This window comes from Phocoena sinus, chromosome 15 (genome assembly GCF_008692025.1).
Source record: "Phocoena sinus isolate mPhoSin1 chromosome 15, mPhoSin1.pri, whole genome shotgun sequence".
Taxonomy (NCBI): Eukaryota; Metazoa; Chordata; class Mammalia; order Artiodactyla; family Phocoenidae; genus Phocoena; species Phocoena sinus.
The window spans coordinates 24,369,699-24,396,440 of NC_045777.1; the positions used below are offsets into that span (position 1 = coordinate 24,369,699).

Genomic DNA, 26,742 nt, shown 5'->3' on the forward strand with positions numbered 1-26,742 from the left:
CCTCCAGGGTCTGGGTTTGAGGCGCCCCCTCCCGGCGGTCCAGGAGCTCAGGCCCCGCCCTCCTCCCTCCTCCCCACCGTCTCCCCGGCCTCAAGCCCCAGCCCGGCCCCCGCCGCCCCACTTCCGGCAGGCGCTGCGCTGCTGGGGGCGCGGGCGAGGATGGCGGCAGAGAACGAGGCCAGTCAGGAGAGCGCCCTGGGCGCCTACTCGCCGGTGGACTACATGAGCATCACCAGCTTCCCGAGGCTGCCGGAGGACGAGCCGGCGCCCGCGGCCCCTCTGAGGAGCCGCAAGGACGAGGACGCCTTCCTGGGAGACCCAGATACCGGTGAGGCCCGCTGGCCCCGTCCCTGCCCCCTGGGACGTCCCCGGTCCTCCTTCATCTACGCGAAGCATCACCTCCAGCTCCATCTCCCTAATTCATTCCCTTCCTTCTGGACCTCTCCCTTCTCCCTTGTCTCTGTTCATTATCTGGTGGGGCTGGGGATGCATTTCTTCCTTGGAGGCTTAGGATGCGACAAGGGAGAACGATGCTAGGGACTGCAGTAGGAGGGGTTGGGGTTACCCCCTTGGGAAGAACCAACTAATAAGGAAGGAATGTTGGCGGGGAGTTCCTAAGGAACAGCTGTGATCACCTAGAAGAGGATTTTCTCTAGTCACAGAGAACAGGATAGGAGAAACCAAGTCAGAGACTGCAGCAGGATGGATAGAAGCTAGGTCTTGAGAAGAACTTCCCCACAGCCAGGGATTGTGGGAAGGAGAGACGATGAGAAGAAGCTGAGAATCTCTTCGTGTCCTGGGAGGGGTAAAGAGAAATGATTCCCATCCATCTGCGAGTGATGGGTTCTGGGAGACAGGGGGATGGACTGCATGACCTCTCAAAGTCCTTGGGGACCAGAGCACCTTCACTGCCCTGTGGATACCTCACCCCTCCCAGAGCAGTGGATCAGGCCAGGATGTTAGTAAGGTACCCTGCCCCCTAGGAAGCAGGCTCCAGAATTTTACTGTATTCTCTTCAGCCCTCTTCAGGAACTGCAAGGGGTGGGAGTAGGGAGGGAGGAGACGGGGCTTGGGGGACACCTGGGGCTGAGAGCTCTCTGAGCATTTCTTCCCTAATGCTCTTTCTCCTGTCCATGTGGCTCAGCTCTCTGTCCTCCCCTCCATTCTTCATCCTCCATCCTCCATCCCCCATTCCCTCAACGTCACTTCCTGGCATTAGAGCCTCCTTCTACTTCACTCTCTCTTCCTCTCAGTGCCTGCACTTGAGCCCTATCCCTCACCAGCCTGGCAGATCCTGCTTCTCTTGCCCAGCCCTCTCTGGCCTGGCCCTTCTATGGCTACTCCTAGCCTGACAGCCCCAAATTCTTTCCCCCTCCACAATTCTCCAGTCACCTGGCCCTGACCAGCAGCCCCTGCCAACCTATCTTGTACCCTTCCTGGAGGGGGTTTGAGGGGAGGGTGGGGAGGCTTATGGTCATCACATGTCAAAGCCGCAGATTAAAACTTCTTTTCTGAAGGGAGTAGCCCTGGAATCAGGAGGTAGCCGGGAGAGAAGTGGGAGGATGTGTCCTGGTGGATACCAGCCTGAAACCAGGTCCTTTGTTCAGGAGCCAAGAATACCACTTATGGTCCCAGCACTGCCCTGACTCACTGTGTGTCAATGGGCACAGCTACCCTGACCTAGGTCTTAGTTTCCTCTTCCAGCTCAACTGGGAATGCCTATCTCTCCCAATCTAGAGATTGGAAACCCCTGATATGTTTTATCCTCCTTTCCTATGAATGTCTTAGCATTTATCAAAACCTGTGATTATTTATTTGTGCAACCTTTGATTATTCCATGTCTATAAGCCCTGTGAGGATGGGATCATGACTGTCTTGTTCACCATCCTTTCTGCACCATCGAGGGCAGTGCTAAGCTTTCAATAAAAACTGTTGAAGAAATAAATGAATGAAAGAGAAGATCTCAGGATGAAAGAATGGCAAGGGAAGGGTTCTCACACCTCAGGGAGTTCCTTGAGGAGTTAATACAGGCTCTGCCCTCAACTGTATAAAAATCCAGGAGAGACCCTGGTCACCTGAGTTTCTAGGAAGCTGCACCTTATGCCAAGTTGTGCACTAAGGTTCCAAGGACCTTGCCATCCTACCTGTGTAGTCATTTCAATACCATGTCTCCCAGCACTACTTCCAAGCCCCAAGACTCCTCTGGCCCAGCTGGACCAGCCTGCTGGCTAACATGACCCCCTGTGTTCTGAACCTGCTGGTGCCACCTGATGGTACTGCCCCATCCTCTTATGCAGGACTTTGGTTGTGCCCAGCTAGCCTCTAGCCTGCCATTCCACAGAACCAAGTGCCAGGCACCCCACAGCAGGCCTTGTGGAAAACAGAGCTAGATGGTGACCACTCCAAGACTGGCGAAAACTTTCTTTGCTCTTTCCTGAGCTCCAAGCCCATGTGTTCTTCTCTCTCCCAGACATCTGCCTCTAGATGTCCTGAAAGTCCCTCACCTTCAACATGTTCCATGCTGTACTCATCCTCTCTTCCCCATACACCTGTTCTTCCCCCAATGTCATTCTCAATTAATGACACTGCCATCCATCCAGTCCCCAAGGTAGAAGCCTAGGAGCCACCCATGATTCTCTCCCTTCTGCTCACTTCTAAACAGTGGTCAGATGCTCTCTGTCTTCCTCCTAAGTATCTTCCAAATTCCATCTCACCATCCCTGTCATCACCACTGTAGACTAAGCCACCATCCTCTCTTATCTCTATTACCCATAGGCTTCTAGCTATTCTTCCTGCTTCCTGACTCTCCCCCACCCCCTCCCAACCCAATCCATCCAGCACCCTGCATTTCTGATCATGTCACTCCCTGTTTCAAAAATCTTTAGTGATTCTCCCCTCAAAGGAGTAAGCAAGCCAGGGACCAAGTCAACTCTGTTCAGGGTTCATTTGTCATAAACCCAACTAAAACTGAGCTACATCTAAAAAGAGAATTTTATTGGGTAGCATAACTGAAAAGTTCAGGATATAGGGCTTCAGGCATAGCTGCATTGAGGTACCTGAAAAAGATTTGGATTTTCTCCATCTTTTGCTTTGCCTTCATTTTTATGGGCTTCATCTTCAGAAAACCTCCCATCTTGTGGGAGCAAGATGTCCCCAGTAGCAACAGGCTTACATCTTACCACCTTAGCAACCTAGACAAGAAAGTCTTTCTCTTTCCCAATATTTTAGCAAAAAACAAAACAAAACAGAGTTTGAAAATCATTGGTGCTGGTGCTGGTCACGTGAACGTGAACCAATCACTGTACAGAGGTGCCTGTTCTGATTGGCTAGGCCTAGGTCATATACTCACTCTGACCAGGAATGAGGGAATGAGGAAGGAGAGAGGGGATTTGGTGTTCTCTAAAAGAAAATTGAGTGGGGAATGGTGACTAAGCAGATAAAAATTAGATGCCTACTAAGCCAACTGCCTTCAGACAACTTCTGCTGTTGTCCCACAAATTCAGAACAGCCAAAATTAAACTCATCCTTTTTCTCCCAAATGACTTGTTTCTTCTGGTCCCAAACTAGCCTTTTCCCAATGTCCTGCTGTTGTCCTTACACATCAGCAAAATCAATGGTATTGCTTCCCCACCACTTACACAGTTGATACTCAGTAAATATTTTTATTGAATAAATGGAAAACAATATTCATTTATATTATATATTCATAATAAATTATTGGTAGAATAAGAAGTCTTGAATATATCTAACTCTGATGGGGCCATAGCATCTTCACCTCCTGGCTCCTCATATCTGATTGGAGAAAACAGATTTAAGGACAAGTGCCTGGAAATATCAACTTGAATTAGTTTATCAACTATAAATCAGTTTTATTTACAGACTCTGGTGCTGGTGCTGAGGGTTAGAAGCAAGCATGATCAACTGAGGGAGGCTTCCAGAAGACAAGTCTCTTTTTTTAAATAGAAAATTAAAAAAAAATTATATGTTCATGGTGAAAAAAAAGAACAGTGAGAAAATGTAAAAGTCCTCTTCTCCATTCTTATCTCCTGCAGTTTTTCCTATTTATTTAAAAATATATGTATTGATTTTAAAAAACAAAAGAAATATATGTAAGTGGTAAAAATTTCAAACAAAAAATTCTCCCACTCCATCTCATTCCCATCTTCAGTATCTTCCCCCAAAAGTAACCACCATGAAGAATTTCTAAAAATTATCTATATATGTATGTGGTTTCTTATTTATACAAAAGAGGGGAGTATGGATTATGGAGGTCCTTGAACACCAGGTTAAGGAGCTTGGATTTTTATCATTTTGGCATTGATGAACCATGATAGTATTTTAAACAGGAAAATGTAACAGTCAATTCTTAATATTATCCCACAGACTTTTAAAGGGGTTATACTCCTAGGCCATAGTAGCAAGTGTTCAAAAATATTTTGAATGAATGAACTTTTAAAAACACAATGTGAGTACAGTCACATATTAAGGTCAAGGTATCAGGCTATTTCTTTACTATTCACAAACACCCAGGACCTTTAGACCATTTAAAGACCTGGGTTCAACGCTAATATATCCCAGAGGAGGGAGACTATGGGATGGAAGAGGGTCTCAGCCCTGGCCAGGGTGGAAAAGAAATGGAAATAACTTTGAGTGAGCACCTACAGAGTGCCTGGTATACATCACCTTTTTGAATCCTTGTACCATCCAGCCAGTTAGGGATCAGCTCCATTATTAGGATGAGGAAAGTGAGGCTCATGACTTGAAATGACTTGTCCATAGTCACCCAGCAAGTAAGTAGCTTTCAAATGTCCCCTGCCTCTACTTTTATTATCCTTAGATCCGTTCTCCAGATAGCAGCCAGAGGGATCTTTTTAAAACACAAAACAGAAGGCTTCACATTCTTGCTTAAAACTCTCCAGTGGCCTCCTGTGGCTCTCAGGGTAAAATCCAACCTTCTCACTAAGCCCTCAAGGCCCAGCGCATCTGTCCTAGCCTCCACCTACTACTCTTTCCTTTCCCCTTGCTCACCACACCAGAGCCACCCCAACCTTGGTTATTTGTTTTCTAATGCACCGAACTTATTCCTACATTAAGGCCTTTGCACCTGCTGTTCCTTCTTTGCAGAACACTCTACACACTCACTCCTTGCTCTACATATGGCTGGCTCCTCATCCCTTAGTTCTCAGCTTAAAAGTCACCTCTGCGAGAGTCCTTGCCTGACTTCCCCAGCTAATTGCCTCCAACATGTACCATTATTCTCTATCATTTCATCCTTTTTTGTTGTTGTTGTAATTCTATTCTTTTTTTAATTGAAGTATAGTTGATTTACAATGTTGTGTTAATTATTGCTGTACAGCAAAGTGACTCAGTTATACATATATACACGTATACATTCTTTTTCACATTCTTTTCCATTATGGCTTTTTAAAAATATTTATTTATTTATTTATTTATTTATTTTTGGCTGCGTTGGGTCTTCGTTGCTGCACGCGGGCTTTCTCTAGTTGCAGCGAGCGGGGGCTACTCTTCGTTGTGGTGCGCGTGCTTCTCATTGCGGTGGCTTCTCTTGTTGCGGAGCATGGGCTCTAGGCACGTGGGCTTCAGTAGTTGTGGCCCACAGGCTCAGTAGTTGTGGCTCACGGTCTCTAGAGCGCAGGCTCAGTAGTTGTGGCGCATGGGCTTAGTTGCTCCGTGGCATCCCGGGACGGGATCTTCCCGGATAAGGCTCGAACCCGTGTCCCCTGCATTGGCAGGCAGATTCTTAACCACAGCACCACCAGGGAAGTCCCTCCATTATGGCTTATCACAGGATATTGAATATAGTTCCCTGTGCTATACAGTAGGACCTTGTCATCCTTCTCTTTCTTCATAGCACCTGCCACAGCTTGTAATGATATACTCCTTTGTTTACTTGTTTATTATCTTCTTCCTCCACTGGTTTTCAAAACCCATGAGGGCAGGAACTGTTTGTTCCTTTCCCCTAGCATCTAGCATGGGACCAGACAAATAGCAGGCCCTCCGTATTTGTTGAATGAATGAATGGATGGATGGATGTATCGCGAAATCAAGGTTGGAAGACAGGGCCCCTCCGCTCAGTTTATGGAGCTGCCTCCTTGCACAGAAGGCTGGGCCCCAGCTGAGGCAAGATCTGGTTTCCAGGGAGGACCCAACCCCTGCCTCTCCAGGAAGTGTTCTCAGCCCTGGGTCCTGGGTCCCGGGCCATGTGGCCTAGGGATGGGAATCCAGCCGCCCTGCTGCCCAGTTGGGGCTCCCTCCCTGTCTCTTCCAAACAAGGGCCACCCCCCACCCCCCACCGCCCTCCCTGGGGTGCATGGGGAGACGCTGAAAGGGGAGCAGTGCTGTCTAGTGGAGTTTGGGGGGTGGGGGCCGAGAGAGGGGGGGACGCGGAATAGCCCCGCCTAGAGGGCGGGTAGGGCCGGGTAAGAGGCGCCCCGACCGACCCCCGCCGCCCGCAGACCCGGACTCCTTCCTGAAGTCAGCGCGGCTTCAGCGGCTGCCGTCGTCGTCGTCGGAGATGGGCAGCCAGGACGGGTCGCCGTTGCGGGAGACGCGCAAAGACCCGTTCTCCGCGGCAGCGTCCGAGTGCTCCTGCCGCCAGGACGGGCTCACGGTCATCGTCACAGCCTGCCTCACCTTTGCCACCGGTGTCACTGTGGCGCTCATCATGCAGATCTACTTCGGGGACCCCCAGGTGAGGAGGAAGCGGAGGGGGAGAGGAGAGAACCTGGGGAGGAGGGGTGAAGAAGCGCTTAAGGAGACCTTGGGAACTGAGGACTGGCTGAGTGGTGAAAGGGGACCAGCAAATGGAAAGGGGAGAGGGCGGTGACATGGGAGAGGAAGGTCTCAAGGGAGGGCCTCCCGGGGCGTGAGGCGGACAGAGCTCAAAGAAGGGAACTGATCAGGTAGGAGGCACTTGAGGTAAGGAAAGAAGACTCTTAGGGGAGAGTCAAGGGGATAAAAGGGCAGGGCTCCCATCCCTACCCTCTGTTGGAGGTTCTGGGGTTAGTGGAGCTGCCTTAGGGAGGCAGGGGGCCTCTTCTGCCCCCACCTAGTCCCCTCCCCCTTCCAGATCTTTCACCAGGGCGCTGTGGTGACTGATGCCGCCCACTGCACATCGCTGGGCATAGAGGTGCTCAGTAAACAGGGATCTTCCGTGGATGCAGCTGTGGCAGCAGCCCTGTGTTTGGGGATCGTGGCTCCTCACAGTTCTGGCCTGGGCGGGTAAGAAGCTCCCAGCTGCGGAGGTTGGGGTGCCCCAGGCCTCCTTCTTTCTCTTGGTCTGTGGGCCTCATGTGCGCTTCTCCCAGTTTGAGCAGAGGAGCAACTGGGCCCCATCTCCTTGCATTTTCTCTTTCTACACCCAATCTTACCCCTTTCTCTTTACATGGAGTCCAAGGAGGTGTTTTCAGAAGATTCTTCTTTAACTGGGAAAAGGATTTCATAAACTCTAAAGTGAGGTACACAGTTGGGGGTATACTGTCATTAATTAAGGCTGTGATACTTCAACTTTTAGCGTTTACAAATCCTTAAAACACATCCCTGTGAGTCTGATGAAAGCAATGGATCCTCTATCCTCAAAAAATACACCCCAGGGTAAGACCTCTTAAAACAGAGACTATAAACCGGCCACCCATGGGCCACACCCGGCACACAGCCTGGTTTAGTTTGCACACTTAAATTTTTAAAAATTTGGTTGCTGATGTTAAAAAATTGAGAATTTTCATAAAAATCCAGATTTCTAACATTTCTTGAACAATCAGGAGACCTAATAACATTGGGCCTACATTCTCACCCGGCTGCAGTTATCTGGAGCTGAATAGAAGCTGTTTCCCATGATGGGGCTTGTACTGTCCACTTGGCCATAGTTCCTACCACTCCCTTTTGTTTAGCTGTCCTGCTTTCCCTATTATGTTAGCTGGCAGCCCAGTTATCTCAGATGTAACCCCCATCTCAGATGGAAGCAAACCACAGAAAAGGGACAAGCTGACTAAGTCCATATCTTGGCTCCTGAAAGACCAGCCTTCCAGGCCCTACGAAAGAAATTCCACTTTTGGTTGTGTACAGTCTGTCCTTACATAATTCAGTCCTGGGAGAGGGAGAGGGACGTACCACAGAGGCAGGTGCAGGAAGCTGGCAGGGGTCCAACTGTGGTAGGAGGTGGGGGTGGAGGGGGAGCAGAACATCCCGCTTTCCCAGTCTCTGGGTTTTCCCTTGTCAGGGATTAAAGGCTCCAATAACAGGCTGGAAGAGGTCCATGGACTCTGGGTCCCCCAACCCCTTGATTTCACTCCCCACCCTAATAGGGTAGCTGAGTCTCTGAATCTCTGCTGGGGAGGGAGCTCAGACACCTGACTCCTGATGACAGACTGAGCCTTTAGCCATCAGCGTGGGGGGCTTGAGGAACAGCAGGCTAATTGTTCAGAGGAGTGGCATCTTATCATCACCCTCCCCCTTCCGTGTCTCTCCTAGTGGGGGTGTGATGCTGGTACATGACATCCGACGGAATAAGAGCCACCTAATTGATTTCCGAGAGTCTGCCCCAGGGGCTCTCAGAGAAGAGGCCCTGCAGAGATCCTGGGAGACCAAGGTGGGGACCCTGGTGAGAAGGTGGGGGGTGTCTCCCTTCACTGCCCTTCTGCTAACCCAAGCATTACCTTGCTGAATATTTACTATGGAGGTGAGGGAAAGAGTTAAGCAGGATGCTCTTAGGCTCTGAGGGAGATAGGCAGCCCCCAAAATAAAATAATGAACCAGGACTTCCCTGGCGGTCCAGTGGTTAAGACTCCACGCTTCCACTGCAGGGGATGCGGGTTTGATCCCGGGTAGGGGAAAGATCCCGCATGCTGCAAGGTGCAGCCAAAAATAATAATAATAATAATAATGAACCAGAAAATCTGATTGTTTGATGACAGGCAGTGCAGCACCACATTACTTCTCTGATGACCTTGCCCATCTGGCACATAAGAAGGAAGAAAAAGAGCCATCGAGCAGTCTGAGATGTCACAAAGTAGCTGCACTATCACTCACACATCTCATTCTGAGGCTGTCATTGGTGACTTTCCTATAGCCCATGACGTATTGGAACTGACATGACATAGAGGAACTGCTGGAGGCAAGCCCACTATCTACTGAGAGCAAAGGAGGAAATAGAATTACTTGGGAAAATAGATATTTAGTGCAGTGGCAAAAGCCAAACACACCCCTGAATTATCACAGTTCAGAGTAATGGTGCTGTGTTAATGAAAAGGTTAAATGAAGGTCACTTGTCCACTGTTTTAAAAGGCAAGAGTAGGTATAATCCAATCTAGACAGGTTTCCATCTAAATTGTTATGTCTTGACTCTTAAAAGGGTTTGCTTAATTTATAAATCCCTCAGCTATGACAGATAAAGGAGGCCTTTCTGCATTTGCTGATAGGAAGTCAGGGAGGTGGGAGGGATGCCTGCTGGGGACAGCTTGTCCCTCCTCTGGGATACTTGGCCTGTGTCTCTCCCCTGTGCCAGCCCCCATCCCTGGCTTGGGGCTCTGAGGAATTCAGCCCAGCGCCCCCCCTTCCAGTGACCTGGTCTCCTCTCTCCCTCACCTGCCCGCCTTGCCCAGCCTGGGCTCTTGGTGGGGGTTCCCGGAATGGTGAAGGGGCTACACGAAGCTCACCAGCTCTATGGCAGGTAAAGGTTCTCCCCCTGGGGACCAGGGGCCCCTGCCTGCACTCCTCCTTGGGTGGCCTTCTCCTACCTTCCTGGATTCTTCCCTTCCCAACTCCCCCCTCCTAATATCCCCTTCCCTTGCCAGGACTCTCCTTCCCAAGAACCCCCCTCCCCCCCCAGGACCCTTCTTCCTCCCCCCAGGACCTCCTCCACCCCTGCTCTCCGGCTCCCCCAGGCTGCCATGGTCCCAAGTCCTCGCCTTCGCAGCAGCTGTGGCCCAAGATGGCTTCAACATGACCCATGATCTAGGTCAGTGGGGCCTGGAGGTGGAGGGAAAGGCATGAGTTTGATGGAGAGGGGAGAGGGAACCTCTGCGATTTAGGTCCTAAGCCAGGAAGTGCCTCTCTTCCACTTTGCTCCTCAGACCCCCTCCCCACACCACCCTACCTTCACTGGGAGGGATCCTCCAATGGGGAGGGGGATCTGGGATTGGCCCATATACACCACCACTACCCCCACCCCCGTAACAGGCTCTGGGGGGCCGGAGGGCTTAGGGCCGGCCTCTCAGCCCTCATCCACCCCACCTGTTGCGTGTACAGTCCCGACACCCCCATCCCAGCCTCGTGTCCCTGCCCGCAGCCCAAGCCCTGGCTGAACAGCCGCCACCCAATGCGTCTGAGCGCTTCCGTGAGACGTTCCTGCCCTCGGGTCACCCGCCGCTACCTGGCTCACTGCTGCGACGGCCTGACCTGGCGGCGGTGCTGGATGTGCTTGGCACCTATGGCCCCGCTGCCTTCTATGCCGGTGGCAACCTCACACTGGAGATGGTGGCAGAGGTGAGCGTGTGGGGCACCCCCGGCCCTGCGGCGGAGGACCCTACTGCAGAGAAGTCCTCTTCCCCCTTACTTCCCTGTCTTTCTTTCTGCATATATTTACTGTGGATTCCATTTACTTGAAATTCTAGAATAGACAAAACTAACCTCAGAATCAGATCAGTAGTTTGGGGAATTGGAGGGGTTGACTGGGATGAGGCACAAAGAACCTCCTAGGGTGATGAGAATATTTTGTCTTGATTGTGAGAGGTACCTTTGAGCTCCCCAGGGCTGGTACCAACCTGTATAGTGGCCTGTCCTGGCCCTCCCAGGCCTGGTGGAGACCCAGGATCAGCCTCAGCTTCCCTGAGCCCACAATCCCACCCTGCTCCCTGGATTTTCTAGGGACCGAGGGAGACACCATCTTCACTGATGACTCAGGACTGGGGAGGATCGACACAAGGGCTTTACCACCCAACCCCAAAGAGTCTCAGTCTGAGGCAGTAATGGGTTCTGAGAACTACTGTTGATAGTTCGAAACCACTAACGGAAAATTATGTTCAAGATAAGGATACACAGACCAACTCAGTGATTGTTTCATCTGTACAATGCGAGTGGTTATGTCTATCTCTGCCATACAGTTGTGGGAATTAAACAGGTCCACCATTCATTCCACTTTCATGGAGAGCCTGCTCTGTGCCAGCTTCTGTGCTGGGCATTGGAGTTACGGATGTGGTGATAGATGCCTGTCTCAAACAGACATCCCTGGAAAGTCCAGCAGCGTACTGGTTTTAGATCTGCTGGGTCCAGGGACCCCTTCCACATTGTAAGGACTTGTTCTGTATCTCTTTCTTTCCGTCTCACAACTCTACTTTCCTCTGTTTGAAATCACTCTGTCAGATCCTTTCCACACCTGCTCTCCAGCAGCCATCCTTCCGGCAAGCCATCCCAGAGAAAGAGCCTTTCTCATTCAAATAGTTCCAGCAAAGCCTCAAGGTTATGTCTCACAGGCCATCATAGGTCTCATGACTATTCCCAAACCAGTCACGGTAGCACAGAAAAGGAATGATCTGATTAGCCAGACCTGGGTTGCATATCCTCTCCTGGTGGTGGAGAAGGGGATGAAGGAAACTCTAACAAAGACCATCAGAGCTTTAAGAGAGAAAAACCCAAAGCTGAGTTTATTAACTTACCAGACAAAGCCAAGAAATTCAATGTGTAGGTCACTGAGGGTAGATTAGACGTCACAGGCTTCAGGTACTTAAAAGTACTAAAAAAGGAGAGGATTCCTAGTGGTTATGCTAATTTAGAATTAAAAATTAGCATGCTGGATAGAATGAGCCCATCAGTTTGTACAAGATTAGATCATTGGTCAGTAAAGTGCTCAGTTATGTCCCGTAAGGGTTGTCCTACGAGGGTCATCCAGAGTTCATGGTTTTGGAGTGGTTTTAGTTAGTTATAGTGAAATGCAGAATTCAGTTTTGATATCTCCTAGGCAAGTGCTGCTGTAAGTGGAAAATCTTCCTTCTACATAGGCAGAGGGCAGTATGTGCAAAGACATGTAGTCATGAGTTCAGGACCTGCAGGTCACTCTGGGTCGCTGTACAGAGCTCATTGGGGAATAGCAGGACGTGAAGTAGGAGAGGTAGGCAGGGGCCAGATCACTAAGGGCCTTGAATGCCAAGCTAAGGAGGTCATTCATAGATTGTATCCAGTACAATGTCTGGCACATAGTGGGTGCTTATTGTTAGTGCTTTTCCCCTTCCTTTTTCCTGGGGTACCCACAGCTGATGGGGTCCCTAAAGGCCATGATGGGAACTGCAGAAGGCACAATATTTGTAACCATTTGATCTGTGTATGATCCAAACATATACCTTAGGCTAAACCGCACGCTCACAGTGTGGTGTGTGACTCACAGTGGTGGGGGTCATTCTCTCCCCTCCAGGCTCAGCATGCAGGGGGTGTCATAACTGAGGAGGACTTCAGCAACTACAGTGCCCTCTTGGAGAAGCCTGTGTGTGGCGTGTACAGAGGTGACCTCTCCCCCAGCTCCCAGGGTCCCCACTCAGGAGAGGCCTCCCAGTCCACAGCCACATCCGTTTGGCCTAGTGGCTCCTCCCCATTTCACAAGAGAGAAACCGAAGCAATGAGCTGCCTTAACAGCCAACCGTTGAAGCAAGCCAGAGTCAGCCTACTTCTAAAGTAGTTGTGGAGTCGGTTACCCCAAATATTTAGGATATGGGGAGGGAGGTCTGGTCAAAGGCTAAGGCCTGAAATTTGGGGTTCTGGCCATAGGTTTTCTTTTTTTTTTTAATAGATTTATTTATGTATTTATTTATTGGCTGCATTCGGTCTTCCATTGCTGTGCGTGGGCTTTCTCTAGTTGCAGCGAGCGGAGGCTACTCTTCGTTGCGGTGCAAGGGCCTCTCATTGTGGTGGCTTCTCTTGTTGCGGAGCGCAGGCTCCAGGTGTGCAAGCTTCAGCAGTTGTGGCTCGCGGGCTCCAGAGCGCAGGCTTAGTAGCTGTGGCGCATGGGCCTAGTTGCTCCACGGCATGTGGGATCCTCCCGGACCAGGGCTCGAACCCATGTCCCCTGCATTGGCAGGCGGACTCTCAACCACTGTACCACCAGGGAAGCCCCATAGGTGTTCTTGATTCAGGGTCTGTGTTGCCTCAGCCCGCTCCCCAGCCTCACACTCACTGCCCTATGCTTCCTAAGAAGAGTCCATAAGACCAAAATCCATCTTAGCTTCAGGTTAGAACAAACCCTTCAGGACAGTCAGAGACCTGCCCCCTCATTGTGCCAAAAGGAAGCTGAGACCCAGGGGAGGAATGGAACTTAACCTGCCAAACTCAAAACCAGTGAGGAACCCAGAAAGCCAAGCATTATGACATGCGTAAATGCCATGTTTGCAAACCCAAAGTGGTAGGTTCCTGAGTCCCTCAGAAGGTTCTCAGGCTTTCTCCCCTCGAGGAGGCCCAGATAACCTCAAGCTCCAGGAGAGGCTGCCTCTGCATTCAGGTTTCCAGGCCTCAATCTCTTAAGCCTGATTCTTCTACCAGAAGTGGTGTTATACTGAGCAGAGGAAGAGCATAGCTTTGGAGCCAGGAAGACCTGGGTTTGAGTACCAGCTGTGCCATTCACCTTGAACAAGCCACTTCCCACTCAGAGCCTTGTTTCCCTCCTTAAAATGGAGATAATAATAGTGCCTACTGCGCAGGGTGCCCACGAGGAGGTGATGAGATGATGTTGGAAGTTATCCTGATCAGAATGGGTACTGAATGTGTAGTATTTGATTTCCATTTGCCCTCCGCAGCCTGGGTTCTCTTGGCAATGTCAGTACCTTGAGTACTCTGGGCTCCCCTTACCTCTTGTAACTTTGGACCAGCTTGCCTCTTTGTACCTCAGTTTCCTTACCTGTATAATGGGAATGATAACAGTACCCGTTATGAGGATTAAATGAGTTAATTAGTTAACGTAACTGTCATGTGTCAAGTATTATTATTGTTCCTTTGATGTCCAAACATCCAATAACAGGGGCCTCAAATAGAAAGAGAAGTTTGCTGTTTCCAGGAAGTTTCAGGGGTGGGACCAGCAGGAGCCCTGAATAATATCCTGGCCTAAGGGAGGAGCTGAAAGGAGACACATGGTGGACCAGGACACTGGACATCTGGACACCTGTCCCTGCTCTGCCAATGGACTGCAGTGTGACTCTGGGCAAATCACAGTTTTCTTGAGCCTTAGTTTCCTCATATGGATGAGGAAACTAAAGACAAGTGTTCTGGGTTGGAGTCCTGGCCCTGCCCTTGACTTGCCGTGTGAACTTGGGTGGGTCCCTTTGCCTCCCAGTGTAGTTTTCCTACCTGATGAGGGGGTTCAGTGCAGTGGTTTCAGTCTGTGTGATGGAGGGATGTGGAGATGCTTTGACCTCTCCCCTGCCGTCGGTAATTTCCTGTCCTTTCAGGCCACCTGGTTCTCAGTCCCCGACCCCCACACACAGGCCCTGCCCTCATCAGTGCTCTCAACATCCTCGAGGGCTTCAACCTCACCAGCCTGGTATCCCGGGAACAGGCTCTTCACTGGGTGGCGGAGGTAAGGCTGACCCCCTCCACTCCACCCTGGGCCTGGGGACACTAAGAGTGGGGGGATGGGGTAGTGCCAGAAGGCCTGACTAAATCACCTCCGAGTTTTCTCACACAGCACCTGGTGTGGGTGCTGGGAGGGGCTTGGCAACCTCTTCCACACTCCTGCTCTGTTTTCAGACCCTGAAGATCGCATTAGCTCTGGCCAGCAGACTGGGAGATCCCGTCTACGATTCTACCATCACTGAGAGCATGGATGACATGCTCAGGTGGGTCCCGAGGGGCAGGACCCTGGCTACTGCAGAGGCGGTGGCAGGTGTGGGGAAAGAATCAGGTGAAAAGCAGCTGGTGGAGCAATAAGGCCTGAAGGCCCAAGTCAATTTCAGCTCAACCCCAACTCACAGTGTGACACTAGTTGCCTCACCTTGTGCCTTAGTTTCCGCATCTGTACAAGGTGGTCTACTTTATATGGCTCTCAAATTTTTTTGACCCTAGCAGGCACCTATATGGACCCATCTGTTCCCCCTTTTGAGTAGAAAAAGAAAGCCTAATAACAATGAAAAGAGCCCCCAAGCAAATACTAGAGGTGGTGGGGATTTTGATTCAAATGTACTTACATCAGCAGCATAACATAGTAAGATTGTGGGCTCTAGTCGGACTGTCTCAGTTCAAATCCCAGCCTCACCATCCACTAGCTGTGCAGCCTTGGGCAAGTCATTTAAACTCTCTAAGTCTCAGTTTCTACAAGGGCCTGCCATTAACAGTGCCAGCCTCATGAGGTTGTGGTGCGGACTAAACAAGATCATACATGCAAAGCACTTAGTAAGTTGTCTGGCACGTAATAAATATTCAACAAATATCATTGTTATTCTCAATTGGCAATAGAGGTAAGATTGATTACTATTTAGCTGCTACTATAACTGACTTAAAGGCTAGCTAAAGGAAAAATCAGAAGCCAAAAATATAGTTCATATAAATTTATACGGATACTCAAACAACCCTCTATGAATTAAGTTGCAAATGATGAAACTAAATGAACAGCTAATAATTAAAAAGCAGAAACAGCAGCAACCAAAAACGAAAACCAGCTCAAGGCCACAAGGATAAAGCGTAAAAACCAAGCCTCCTCGCTGCCTGCCCCCAAACCACTTGAAACAAAACCCTCTGTGCCCTCTCTGTGTGGCCACTAGCCCTCGTGGGTGAAAACTGAATGGACGTCCTCAGTAATCCTTGGTGACTTGTCATTCTCTAGTCAGTTAGAATAACTAACTAACCATTATCAGGTAAAAAACCCTCAGTTGAACTTTAAAAATAGAAAATTTCATGTTTTCAAGATCAATGCATATTTAGCTCTAAAACACGAACACTTATGTTAAATTAATTTAACTAATTTATCCAATAAATAGTTATTGCTGTGCCAAGTCCTCCTGTGCCTTGAACAAAAAATTCTAATAGCAAGTAAAGGTCCCTGTATACAAAACCCTCCTCTAGCTAAACTCTTAATAAAACTTTAGTTCTGGACTACAAACCCTAGGTTAAATGAATTCAGTTTGTTCATTCAAAACAAATATTTTCTGAGCATCCCCTGTGTTCCAGGTACTTTCATAGAAAGGATTCAATAAATATAGTCAAGTAACTAAAAGACTTGACTTAAACATGAAATGAATTCAACATTGCCTCTAGAAGAAAACCTGAATAACACCTAAGTAAATTCATTCAGTTCAACAACTATTTCCTGTTTATTCTCTATATGCTAGGAATAAATGAGCCTCTGCTCTCATAGACCTAACAGTTCAGTGGGGGGAGGCAGATGTTAATCAAATAATTGCACAAACAGACAGCACAAAGTGTGGTAGGTGGGGTGTAATGAGAGCCTATTGTGTGTTCATCTCCTACCTCTTGTCTTTTCAGCAAAGTGGAGGCTGCCTACTTCCGGGGCCAGATCAATGACTCCCAGACAGCCCCTGTCCCGCTCCTGCCCATCTATGAGCTAAATGGGGCTCCCACGGCTGCCCAGGTGCTGATCATGGGCCCTGACGACTTCATTGTAGCCATGGTCAGGTATGCCAGCTCAGACTTAGAACCTGGCACAAGAGATCATCTGGACCAGGAAGGAGGTGGGGCGGGGGGTGGGAGTGAGGGCGGGCGCAGGGCTCACCTGGCCCTAACCTCGGCCCCCAGCTCCCTGAACCGGCCCTTTGGCAGCGGCCTCATCACCCCCTCGGGGATCCTGCTCAACAGCCAGATGCTGGACTTCTCTTGGCCTAACAGGACTGCTAACCACCCTGCGCCTAGCCTGGTAGGGCCTTGCTTTCCTCCTCCCCTGGGGACCCTGAGGCTAGGTAGAAGATGCAGTAGTATAACTGCTCCTCCCTCCCCACTTCTTCTATGAAATTATATTATAAAGAAAAACAGCCTAAACAAGGTGTCCACTTCATCCCCAGCCCAAGTCCAGGGCTTGGAGCCTGTTGGCTGCAAAGAAACCTCATCCCATTCTGCTACTGTCTCACTGTGTGACACAGGGAAAGTCTTCCCCCCTCTCTGGTCCTCAGTTTCTTCACCTACTTTACAGTGAGGATATTGGCCCCCTTTTGATGCTTTGGGTACTTTTCAGCATTAGTAGTTTATGACTGTGTGATGCTGAGCACTATAGGGGCACTGAAGAAGGACCCAAGAAGAAAGGAGATGTGAATTATTGTCTGTTGTGAGAGCAGCATTCTTAACTCCCTGCAGGCTGGGACCCCAGCAAGACAAAGACAGATAGAGATGACCAGGGTGGGGATTATTCTGTTCTTTCTCATAGTCATCTTTCTTGGCTTGATCCCTCTCCTGCCACCCATGGTAGCCCCATAGCAGCCCCTTAGCTCAGTGGGCCCATTATCTACCTCAGTTATCCAGGGACCCTGCCCATTTCACAAACAGCAGACTGTGGCCTGGGGATGGGCCAGTCCCCATGAAGACTGCGCCTGTGGAAGATTCAGGAGAGGGAGATGTTGGAAGAATGGTGGAGTAGCCCTTTCCTGTCTTGTCCCGCCTCTTATTCCCCTGTGGTCTCGGTCCTCTGACAACAGGAGAACTCGGTGCAGCCAGGGAAGCGGCCACTGTCTTTCCTGCTGCCCACTGTGGTCCGGCCAGCAGAAGGACTCTGTGGGACCTACCTTGCTCTGGGGGCCAATGGAGCTGCCCGGGGCCTCAGCGGCCTGACCCAGGTGAGTTTTCCCCCATGATGGGCCTTTTGTGGCCAGGAGGCAAGCTGTGACCTGGGCTGCAGATGCCCCTCATGTCTCTGACTTGTCCTCATCTCCTACTCACGCAGCAAACGTGGGCTGAGGCTGCTTTGTGCCAGGCCCATCCTGAGCACTGGGGACGTGAACTACATTGTTCTTAGCAAAAATGGAGCCCTGAATCGCCATGTCTTCTCAGGTTGCAGGGAAATCGCAGGACCAGTAGAATTGAGAGGTGATAGAACATCTGGGCTGCCTGGGTTCTGTCAATCTCTAGTCCCATCATGCCTCTAGTCAACATCTGAATAACAAGCAGCCTTCTTTAGGGTCTGCTTTTGAAAGGAAGGGCCTGCTACCTTCTAAAACACCTCACAACAGTTCCACGAATGTCTTGAGCATCTGATATATGTGTCAGGCCCGTACTTTGGCAGATGGTGAGTTAACAAACCTGAGCTTTGGAATCAGACACCTCTGGGTCCCTGCCAATTTCCAACTGTGTGGTGTTGGGGAATTCACTTAACCTCTCTGAATCTCAGTCTCCTCATCTGTAAAATGAAGATAATAACAAATAGCTAACATTTATGGAGATTGTACTCAGTGCCAGGCACAGTGTTACATGTGGTAACCCTTTTAAGCTTCCCAACTTTGGGAGGAATCCTTACTTCTATTTCATAGATGAGGAAACTGAGACCCAGAGAAGTTAAGAAGTTAGGTTCAGTTTAGTAAGAATGGGCAGACAGTTTGGTTACAGAGCCTACCCATACTTCCAGCCACTAAGCTGAAAGTACCCACATTGTGCCCTAGACCAGCCCCAGCTATTAGCCCTCTCCTGGCCAAGAGGAAGGGAGGAGAGCCTTGGATTGTATTAAAGGAGACTGGGTGCTAGTGATGCCTCTTCCCTAGCTCTCTCCAAACTCTGGAATGAATGGATTTTTTTCTCTGGCCTGTGGTTTCCCCTCTGTAAAATGGAGACAGTCATCACAGGCCTGCCTGTTTTCTGGGGCTGTTGAGAAACTCAGATGACATCCCTGGTATAAGTGTTCAAAAGACTAAGGAGTCTGGACCAGGGACGAAGGCTGTGGATTCCTGAACCCACACCTCTGGGACAGCCCTGACTTCTGCCCCTTGGCTGCCTACAGGTCCTACTGAATGTCCTGACTTTGAACCGGAACCTGAGTGACAGCCTGGCCCGTGGCCGCCTGCACCCCGACCTGCAGACCAACCTCCTGCAGGTGGACAGTGAGTGAAGAGCAAAGGTCCCCATGGGGTGGGCACAGGGCAGGGTGGAGAAAGGGGCTCCTCCCAAGGGTGCCCCTGCCTCTCCCAGCACCAACTCTGTGCCAGTGAAAGTTTGGTTTCTTTTAACCAACTCCTACTGGAACAGTGGAAGATCTGCGGATTGGAACCTGTCCTGCCATTTCCTGGCTGTGGCCTTGGGAAATTCACGTCTCCACTCTGAGCCTCGGTTTTCTCACTTGTAAAATAAGATATAGTTGTTCATTTTGCAAACCATTCATTCAACAGTTTGTATTGAGTACCTACTGTGTGCCAGGCATTATCCTAGGTGCTAGGGATACTGCATTTATAGGCAGACAGGAAAAGAAATAAAGAAATATAAAAAAGCAAAACAAATGCTCTGCAGAGCATTAAAGCAGGATGATGTATATGACTAACTCGATGACTGGGGAAGCGTTCTCTTTGGTGACATTGAAGCTGAGATCTGGAGAGTGAGAGAGAGCCCACCAAGCAGAGAACTGTGGCAGGCTTTGTAGGCCAAGGGAACAAATGCAAAGAACTCACTGCAGGAATGGGCTTGGTGGTTTAGGAGTAGAAAGGAAACCAGGGTGAGTGAGGGTAAGATCAGATCAGAAAGCAGGCAGGGGTCAGGTCATAGACCTTACAGATTATGGTGAGGAGATAGACTTTCCTCTAAAAAGGACAGGTGCTTAATTTTGGACACAGCTTAATTTCATAACTGGGAAAGTATGTGCACCTTTGAGGAGTTTTTATTAGAACAATGTATTATGCTAGTCCAAAGGGGCTACAAAATTGCATGAGACATGGTCCTTGCTTATCCGGTCTCCCCATTTTACAGATAAAGAAACTGATGTTCACAGAGGTTATAAACTAGTCAAAGACAAACCAATAAATGGCAGAATTGATATCAGATACATACCTGGTTGATACCAAAGACTCAGTTCTTTACCGCATGGCTCTTGATACCTCCTGGACTGAAGCATGGTAGAAGCCACAGACCTAATTCCTCAGTAGTCACACCCTGTGGTTGCTCAGTGACACTTGGATCCCGGCTGATGGGTGATGAGGCCAAGTCCTTGAAAATGAATATTGCTCAACTAACATCTTCAGGTCTCTGTAGAATGTCAGGCTCTGTGCTCAGTTACTGTGGGGGTGAGGGTGCTCATCCCAGCCCTCCCTTGAAGGGCACACAGTCTAAGACAGGCTATGACGAGCGGAGGCTTGGTGAAAGGAAAGTTCACCCACCTGAGGGCTCCAGGAGGCTTAATGGAAGAGGTGACAACTGGCTGGACCTTGATATATGAGCAGGAATTTGGCATGTGGAGGTAAAGAACACTCTGGACGGGGTCGGGTTGTTGAGGGGAACAGCTTGGGCAAAGCCAGAAAAAATGGCTCAGAGAACAGCCAGGGGGCCAGCTGGACTAGAGACATTGTTTCCCAAACTTCAGAATTTATCCAGTACCTTCATGACTTTTGACAGATTTGCACACCATCTAAAGCATTATTTACATAATGTGTGTCTACAAATGGATTTCCTTTTTAACCTGAATGTATTTTAAAACTAAACCTTATATCATAATCACAAATGGAAAAATGGCATCATTTGCCTCAAATAGATGATAAACAGCTACAAAAAAATCAAATGTTTCTAGGTTTTAGTTAGACATTTTTGCCCATAGAATGTTCTGAGGTCTGCTCTCTCTTTTAAAGGAGATTAGAAATGTTGGGGACCAGACTGGAACGTAGTCCTTTCTATTATCAAAAGGATTGAAAGTGAACCACAAAGGGAATATATTTCCAACTTGGTGATGTAATGCTGTTTAATGTGTGTCTTTATCTCAAGAACTACCCCAAATCATCCCATTTGGGGAAGTAAGAAGATCAGATTTTTGCTGAGGAGCATTGGGAGGTGAGGTTACAGGGCTTACCATGGAGGTTCATGTTAAGAAGTATGGACTTCATCTAGTTGAGCATGGGAGGGATATGACACGATTTGTTTTATGTAGGGGAGGTGGATTGAAGGGAGGAGAACTTAAGTCAGAGAAACACAAGAAGAAACTGGGATAATGGTCCAGGCAAGAGATGATGAAGACCTGAACTTATGCGAGAGAGAGGGGATTTGTTCATTTATCTAGAAAACACTTGTTTAACATTTACTGTGTCCTCACCCTGTTCTAGGCACTGGGACTCAATAGTGAACAAGACAGCATTTTTGCCTTCAAAAAACTTACATTCTAGTGGAGAGAGACACAGTAAATAAATAAACAAGATGCAGGTAGCAGCAAGTACTTTGAAAGAAAATAAAGCAAGGTAAAGATAACAGGGGCTGCTATTTTAGATAGTGGCCAAGGAAGTTCTTGAAGACTGGAATGAAGTAAGGGAGCCAGTTTTGTGATTATCTAGTAGGAGAGCATTCTAAGCAGAGAGAACAGCAAGTGCAAAGGCCCTGAGGTAGGAGCATGTTTGGCCTACTTGAGGGACAGCAAGGAGGCTAGAGCAGAGTTAAGCAAGGGAGAGAGTAGAAGGAAATGAGGAGAGGAGTTTAGAGGGTTACAAGTTTCCAGATGATTTTGGGCATTAGAGGCCTTGGTAAGGACTTTGGATTTTATTCTAAGAGTCATCAAAGTTGTTGGAAGGTTTTGAGCAGGGCAAATGACATGGGCTGACTAATGGCTGCTGTGTGAATAGGCTGTAAGGAAGCAGGACTGGAAGCAGAAAGACCCGTTAGTGGGCTATGTGGTAATCCTGGCAAGTAATGATGGCAGCTTGGCCTAGGCAGGTGGAATGAAGACCCCCAAAGCCAAGCCCTTTTTCCAATATTAAGAATGACTATACATTATCAATCACTTACTATATGCAAGGCTCTGAGCTTTGTGCATTGTGTGCCTTGTCTTCTTTAATCCCTGCAACAACTTTATGTGGTAGGTTCTCAGATAATACCCATTTTATTATACATGATGAGACTGAGGCTCAGAGTAGTAAAGCAATTTGCCCAAGGTCATACAGCTCCTTAGTAGGGCATCCAGGACCAGGACTCAGGTCTGACCGTCAGACTCCTGAGCCAGTGTTCTAAACTCTCTGAATGTGTATATGTTGGGGAATGGTTTTCAGGTGAGTTCACAGAGGAAGAGATTGAGTTCCTGGAAGCCAGGGGTCACCACGTGGAGAAGGTAGATGTCTTGTCCTGGGTCCATGGCAGCCGGAGGACCAACAACTTCATCATCGGTGTGAAGGACCCTCGGAGCCCAGATGCAGCCGGAGCTACCATCCTGTAGAGCAGCAGGGTGGGGCGGGGGTCTCTTCTCCCCGCCTTTGCATGTTCCTAGAGTCCCTCCTTCTCCCAGGTTTGGTCTCAGAGGGACCCCAGGGATGCCCCAGATCAGGGGCCAGAGGGGATGCTTAGCAAACCCTATCTCAGAGTAACTGGAAAATTCTCCATCTGGAGGCCTGTGGTGGTGGCAGTGGTGGTGAGTGTCAGTGTCCACGACCAGGCAGGCAGGACCTTGAGGAGTCAGACTATCTGTCTGTCTGTCTCCTTTCCCTTAGCCATGCAGGCTCTGAGCTTAGGGCTGTGCTTGCAAACCCTTCTCAAGGGTCCTCGCCACCCCAGCATCTCCAGTTGGGCCTGACCTGGCCTTGTTTTCCAGCTCCCTTCTCCTGTCCCCAGCCTCATTTCTTAAATGACTAGGATTTTTTTAAATGGACCATCCTAGGGAGGGGGCGCTCCTCTCCTCCTCCCATCAGGTTGATTTGGGGGCCTTTCATTTGGGGTGGGCCCAAGGTGTGGGGTAGGGGTGGGGGTGGGGACCAGCTCAGGGGCTTCCATTTGCAAAGGGGAATTAAAGAAAGAATATTGCTTAACCATGGCTCTGACCTGATTTATGTTTGGCTGTGTTGGGAGTGGGAGTGAAAGAGGAGATCTTGGCTCACCTTGTCCCAGTAGCCCTGACTCCAGGGCAAGCTGGAGTCAACTTTGTGGGGGTTGTAACAATATCTGCTGTCCATCAAAGACTTGCACTAATAAAAATAATTACAATTATAGATAGAATCTATTGAACACTTAATGTGTACCAGGCTCTATGCTAAATGCTTTATGTAGATAATATTAATTACATTATAAATCTTCATTACAGACTTTATGAGGTTGGTACTAATATTATTCCCATTTTACAGATGGGACACTGGCAAAAAGGATTAAGGAGCTTGTCTAATGTTCCTCATGTATTAAGTGGAAGAATTGGGATTCAATCTCAGGGTGTTGAACCCCTAATCTATGCTCTTAACCATTTGCACATCTACTAGGTAAAATATTTGTTATAAAGTATACTTTATACAGTATATATCAGACAATAAGTACCTTTTACAAATTATATCGTTCATGCATGAATGTACCTATCCATTATATTACAGGTACTTTGTTAGGCACTGGAGATTCAGGATTGAAAAAGACAGACAGTTTTTTTTATGGATTTGCAGTCTATAGGGAGTCAAACATTAAATAAATAAGGGCGCAGATAATTAGGGTAATTGCCATCATGATAAACTATATGAGGAATGCTATGAGAATGTATAACAGGAAAGGTAATCTAGTTCAGTTGTGGGGTGGGATCAGCAAAGGCTTCCCCAAGGTAATGAAGAGATGAGTAATACTGACAGAAAAGGATTAGATGTGGGGTGTGGGAGTGTCATTTTAGGCAAAGGGAACAGTGTGTGTAAAGGTCCCATGGTGAAGAGGAGAAAGAATGCCAGTGTATTCTTCCTAGAGCAGGGGTCAGTCAACAGACTTTTTCTGCAAAGGGCCAGATATGAATATTTCAGTCTTTCAAGCCATATGGTCCTTGTAGTAACTACTCAACTTTGCTGTTGTAGTGCAAAAGCAGGCATAGACATGTAACCAGATGGCTGTGGCTGTATTCCCATAAAACTTTATTTTACAAAAACAGGGTCCAATTTGGCTTAAGGGCACTAGTTTGCCAACCCCTATTCTAGAGCATACTAAGAGAATGATGGTATGTGATGAAACTGATGAGGTAGGTACAACATTCTTATGAGGCTGATATTAATTTCTCCATTTTATGGATGTGGAAATTGTGGTTCAGAGACATGAAGTAAGTTGTCCAAGGTCACCCAGCTGATAGTTGGTAGATCCATGATATAAAAGCACTCAGACTCCAAAGATCATGTCCCTCTCTTCTTTGAAAAAAAAACTATTACTTTATCTGATTACAGATGTAACCATCATTCAAATATCAGACATTTCATAAGTATATAATAGAGATGATCCATGCCTTCAAAATCTCAACTTTTCAAAAAATCTCATGGGCAATAATTTAGTATGTATTCCTCCAACTACTTTTTTCTGTAGATATAACATATATTATCATTCTATTTAAAAGTAAAAATGGGATTATATTGGTCACAGTGTCTACAACATCCATTTTTTTTTTACTTACCAGTATAACATGGACATTTTTCCATGTCAATATCAAGATACATGGATTTACCTAATTATTTATAACAATGCATCCATAGGTCATTAAACAGTTTAACCAGTTTCCTATTGATGGATATTTGGGTGGTTTCCAATGTAACTTTGAATATCCTTGCCTGATATCTTTAGGTGCTTGAGTAACACCTGTGGTCATACCAACTCTCCTATGCTGTCTTTCAAGTGATGTTATAGGACCTTCCACTCAGCAGGCTTTTGGGGTATCTTGGGGTCATTTTACTTCTTAAATATATAAATAGGGCTTCCCTGGTGGCGCAGTGGTTGAGAGTCCGCCTGCCGATGCAGGGGACACGGGTTCGTGCCCCAGTCCGGGAAGATCCCACATTCCGCAGAGCGGCTGGGCCCGTGAGCCATGGCCACTGAACCTGGGCGTCCAGAGCCTGTGCTCCGCAACGGGAGAGGCCACAACAGTGAGAGGCCCGTGTACCGCCAAAAAAAAAAAAAAAAAAAAAAAAAAAAAAAAAATATATATATATATATATATATAATGACAGGACAGCTTTGAATAAAAGATTTGTTCAGTGGAACAATTCTTATATATCAAAGCAAAATTCTGATATCTCGGAAAACCTGTTTCTCACTCAGTATATGAAATATCATATTTTATTCCACAAATATTTTCTTAAGTGTCTACTCTGTGCCGTGCACTGCCTGATGCACTGGGAACACTGATGAACAAGACAGACAAGGTCCGTGTTCACCTGGACATTATATTCTTAATTACTTTTACTTTATTCAGGTTGTACTATCTTGATCTACCGTAGAAAATATAAATTTACCTCATATTGAGAAGCTAACTTTAGCTGACTATGAAATAAGGAGATAATAAGCTTAGAAATTTAAAGAGTTTTTATGATATTCTTCCCTCGCACCTCAAATAACTCCAGGATATACCTGTTTGCTTCTTAAGTTGGATGTTTTTGGTATTTCCTTCATATTTTAGTTAAGATATGAAGCTTCCTAATTTCAAAACTTACTACACTACAAAGTTATAGGAATCAAAACACTGTGGTACTGGCAGGAGGATGAACATCTCAGTGGAATAGAATTGAGTGTTCAGAAACCTATCTATGATCAATTGATTTTTCACAAGGGTGCCAAGATCATTCAATGGAGAAAGAATAGTCTCTTCAGCAAACTATGCTAATACAACTAAATATTCACATACGAAAGAATGAAGTTTGACCCTTAACTCATACCACATACAAAAAGTAACTCATAATGGATTGAAGGCCTAAATGTAAGACTGAAAACTATAGAGCTCTTAGAAAGAAACATTAAAGTAAATCCTCATGATTTTGGATTTGGCAATGGTTTCTTATATATGGCACCAAAAACACAAACAACAAAAGAAAAAAATAGATAAACTAAACTGCATCAAAATTTAAAATTTTTGTGTATCAAAGGACACTGTCAAGAGGTGAAAAGACAACCCCAAAAATGAGAAAAATGTTTGCAGCCAAATACCTGATAAGGGTCTAGTACCCCAAATAAATAAAGAACACTTACCGTTAAAAGATGGGCAAAGGACTTGAAAAGACATTTCTCCAAAGAAGATATACAAATGTCCATCAACAAATGAAATGATAAACAAAATGTGGTATATTCATACAATGAAATATTATTCAGCCATTAAAAGGAATGAAATACTGATATGTGCTACAACATGGATGAACCTTGAAAACATTATGCTAAGTGAAAGATGCCAGATACAAAAGGTCATGTATTGTATGGAGTATCTAGCATAGGCAAATATATAGAGACAGAAGGCAAATTAATGATTGCTTATGGATGGGAAAATGGGGGATTGGGAGGAGGGCAATATCTAGATATCTAAGGCTTTCTTTTTGATGATGAAAATGTTCTAAAAATTTGACTGTGTTGATGGTTGGACCTATCTGGTTGTGACTATACTAAAAACCATTGAACTGTACACTTTAAATTAGTGAATTGTATAGTATGTGAATTGTATCTCAAAAAAGCTGTTTAAGAAAGACAAAGAATATGTCAATATCAACTACAGCTGAACACATGCAAACTCTAAAACCCAGCAATCCTAGCCCTAGGTATATACCTAGCAGAAAATTATACACGTTTACCCAAAGACATGGGCAAGAATGTTCATAACAGTACTATTAAAAATAGAACTAGGGGGCTTCCCTGGTGGCGCAGTGGTTGAGAGTCCACCTG

General features: G+C 47.4%; 1 protein-coding gene across 7 annotated transcripts; it reads left to right on the plus strand.

Moving 5' to 3' along the window:
• The first annotated feature begins 104 nt into the window (after positions 1 to 104).
• On the plus strand, positions 105 to 23,107 carry GGT7 (gamma-glutamyltransferase 7). Of its 7 annotated transcripts, none has more exons than XM_032607090.1 (15): positions 105 to 328; positions 6,477 to 6,712; positions 7,091 to 7,242; positions 8,491 to 8,608; positions 9,621 to 9,688; positions 9,903 to 9,976; positions 10,307 to 10,503; positions 12,425 to 12,512; positions 14,445 to 14,572; positions 14,743 to 14,831; positions 16,474 to 16,623; positions 16,744 to 16,861; positions 17,634 to 17,771; positions 18,926 to 19,018; positions 22,155 to 23,107. In XM_032607090.1, the coding sequence occupies exons 1-15, from the start codon at positions 160 to 162 to the stop codon at positions 22,215 to 22,217; spliced, it is 1,881 nt and encodes a 626-aa protein (XP_032462981.1). In that variant the 5' UTR covers positions 105 to 159; the 3' UTR covers positions 22,218 to 23,107. The 7 variants fall into 7 exon arrangements, with proteins under 7 accessions (XP_032462981.1, XP_032462976.1, XP_032462977.1 ...); XM_032607085.1 differs by having other exon boundaries at positions 106 to 328; positions 8,491 to 8,620; positions 9,813 to 9,976; positions 18,926 to 19,025; XM_032607086.1 differs by having other exon boundaries at positions 106 to 328; positions 9,813 to 9,976; positions 18,926 to 19,025.
• Positions 23,108 to 26,742: the final 3,635 nt, after the last annotated feature.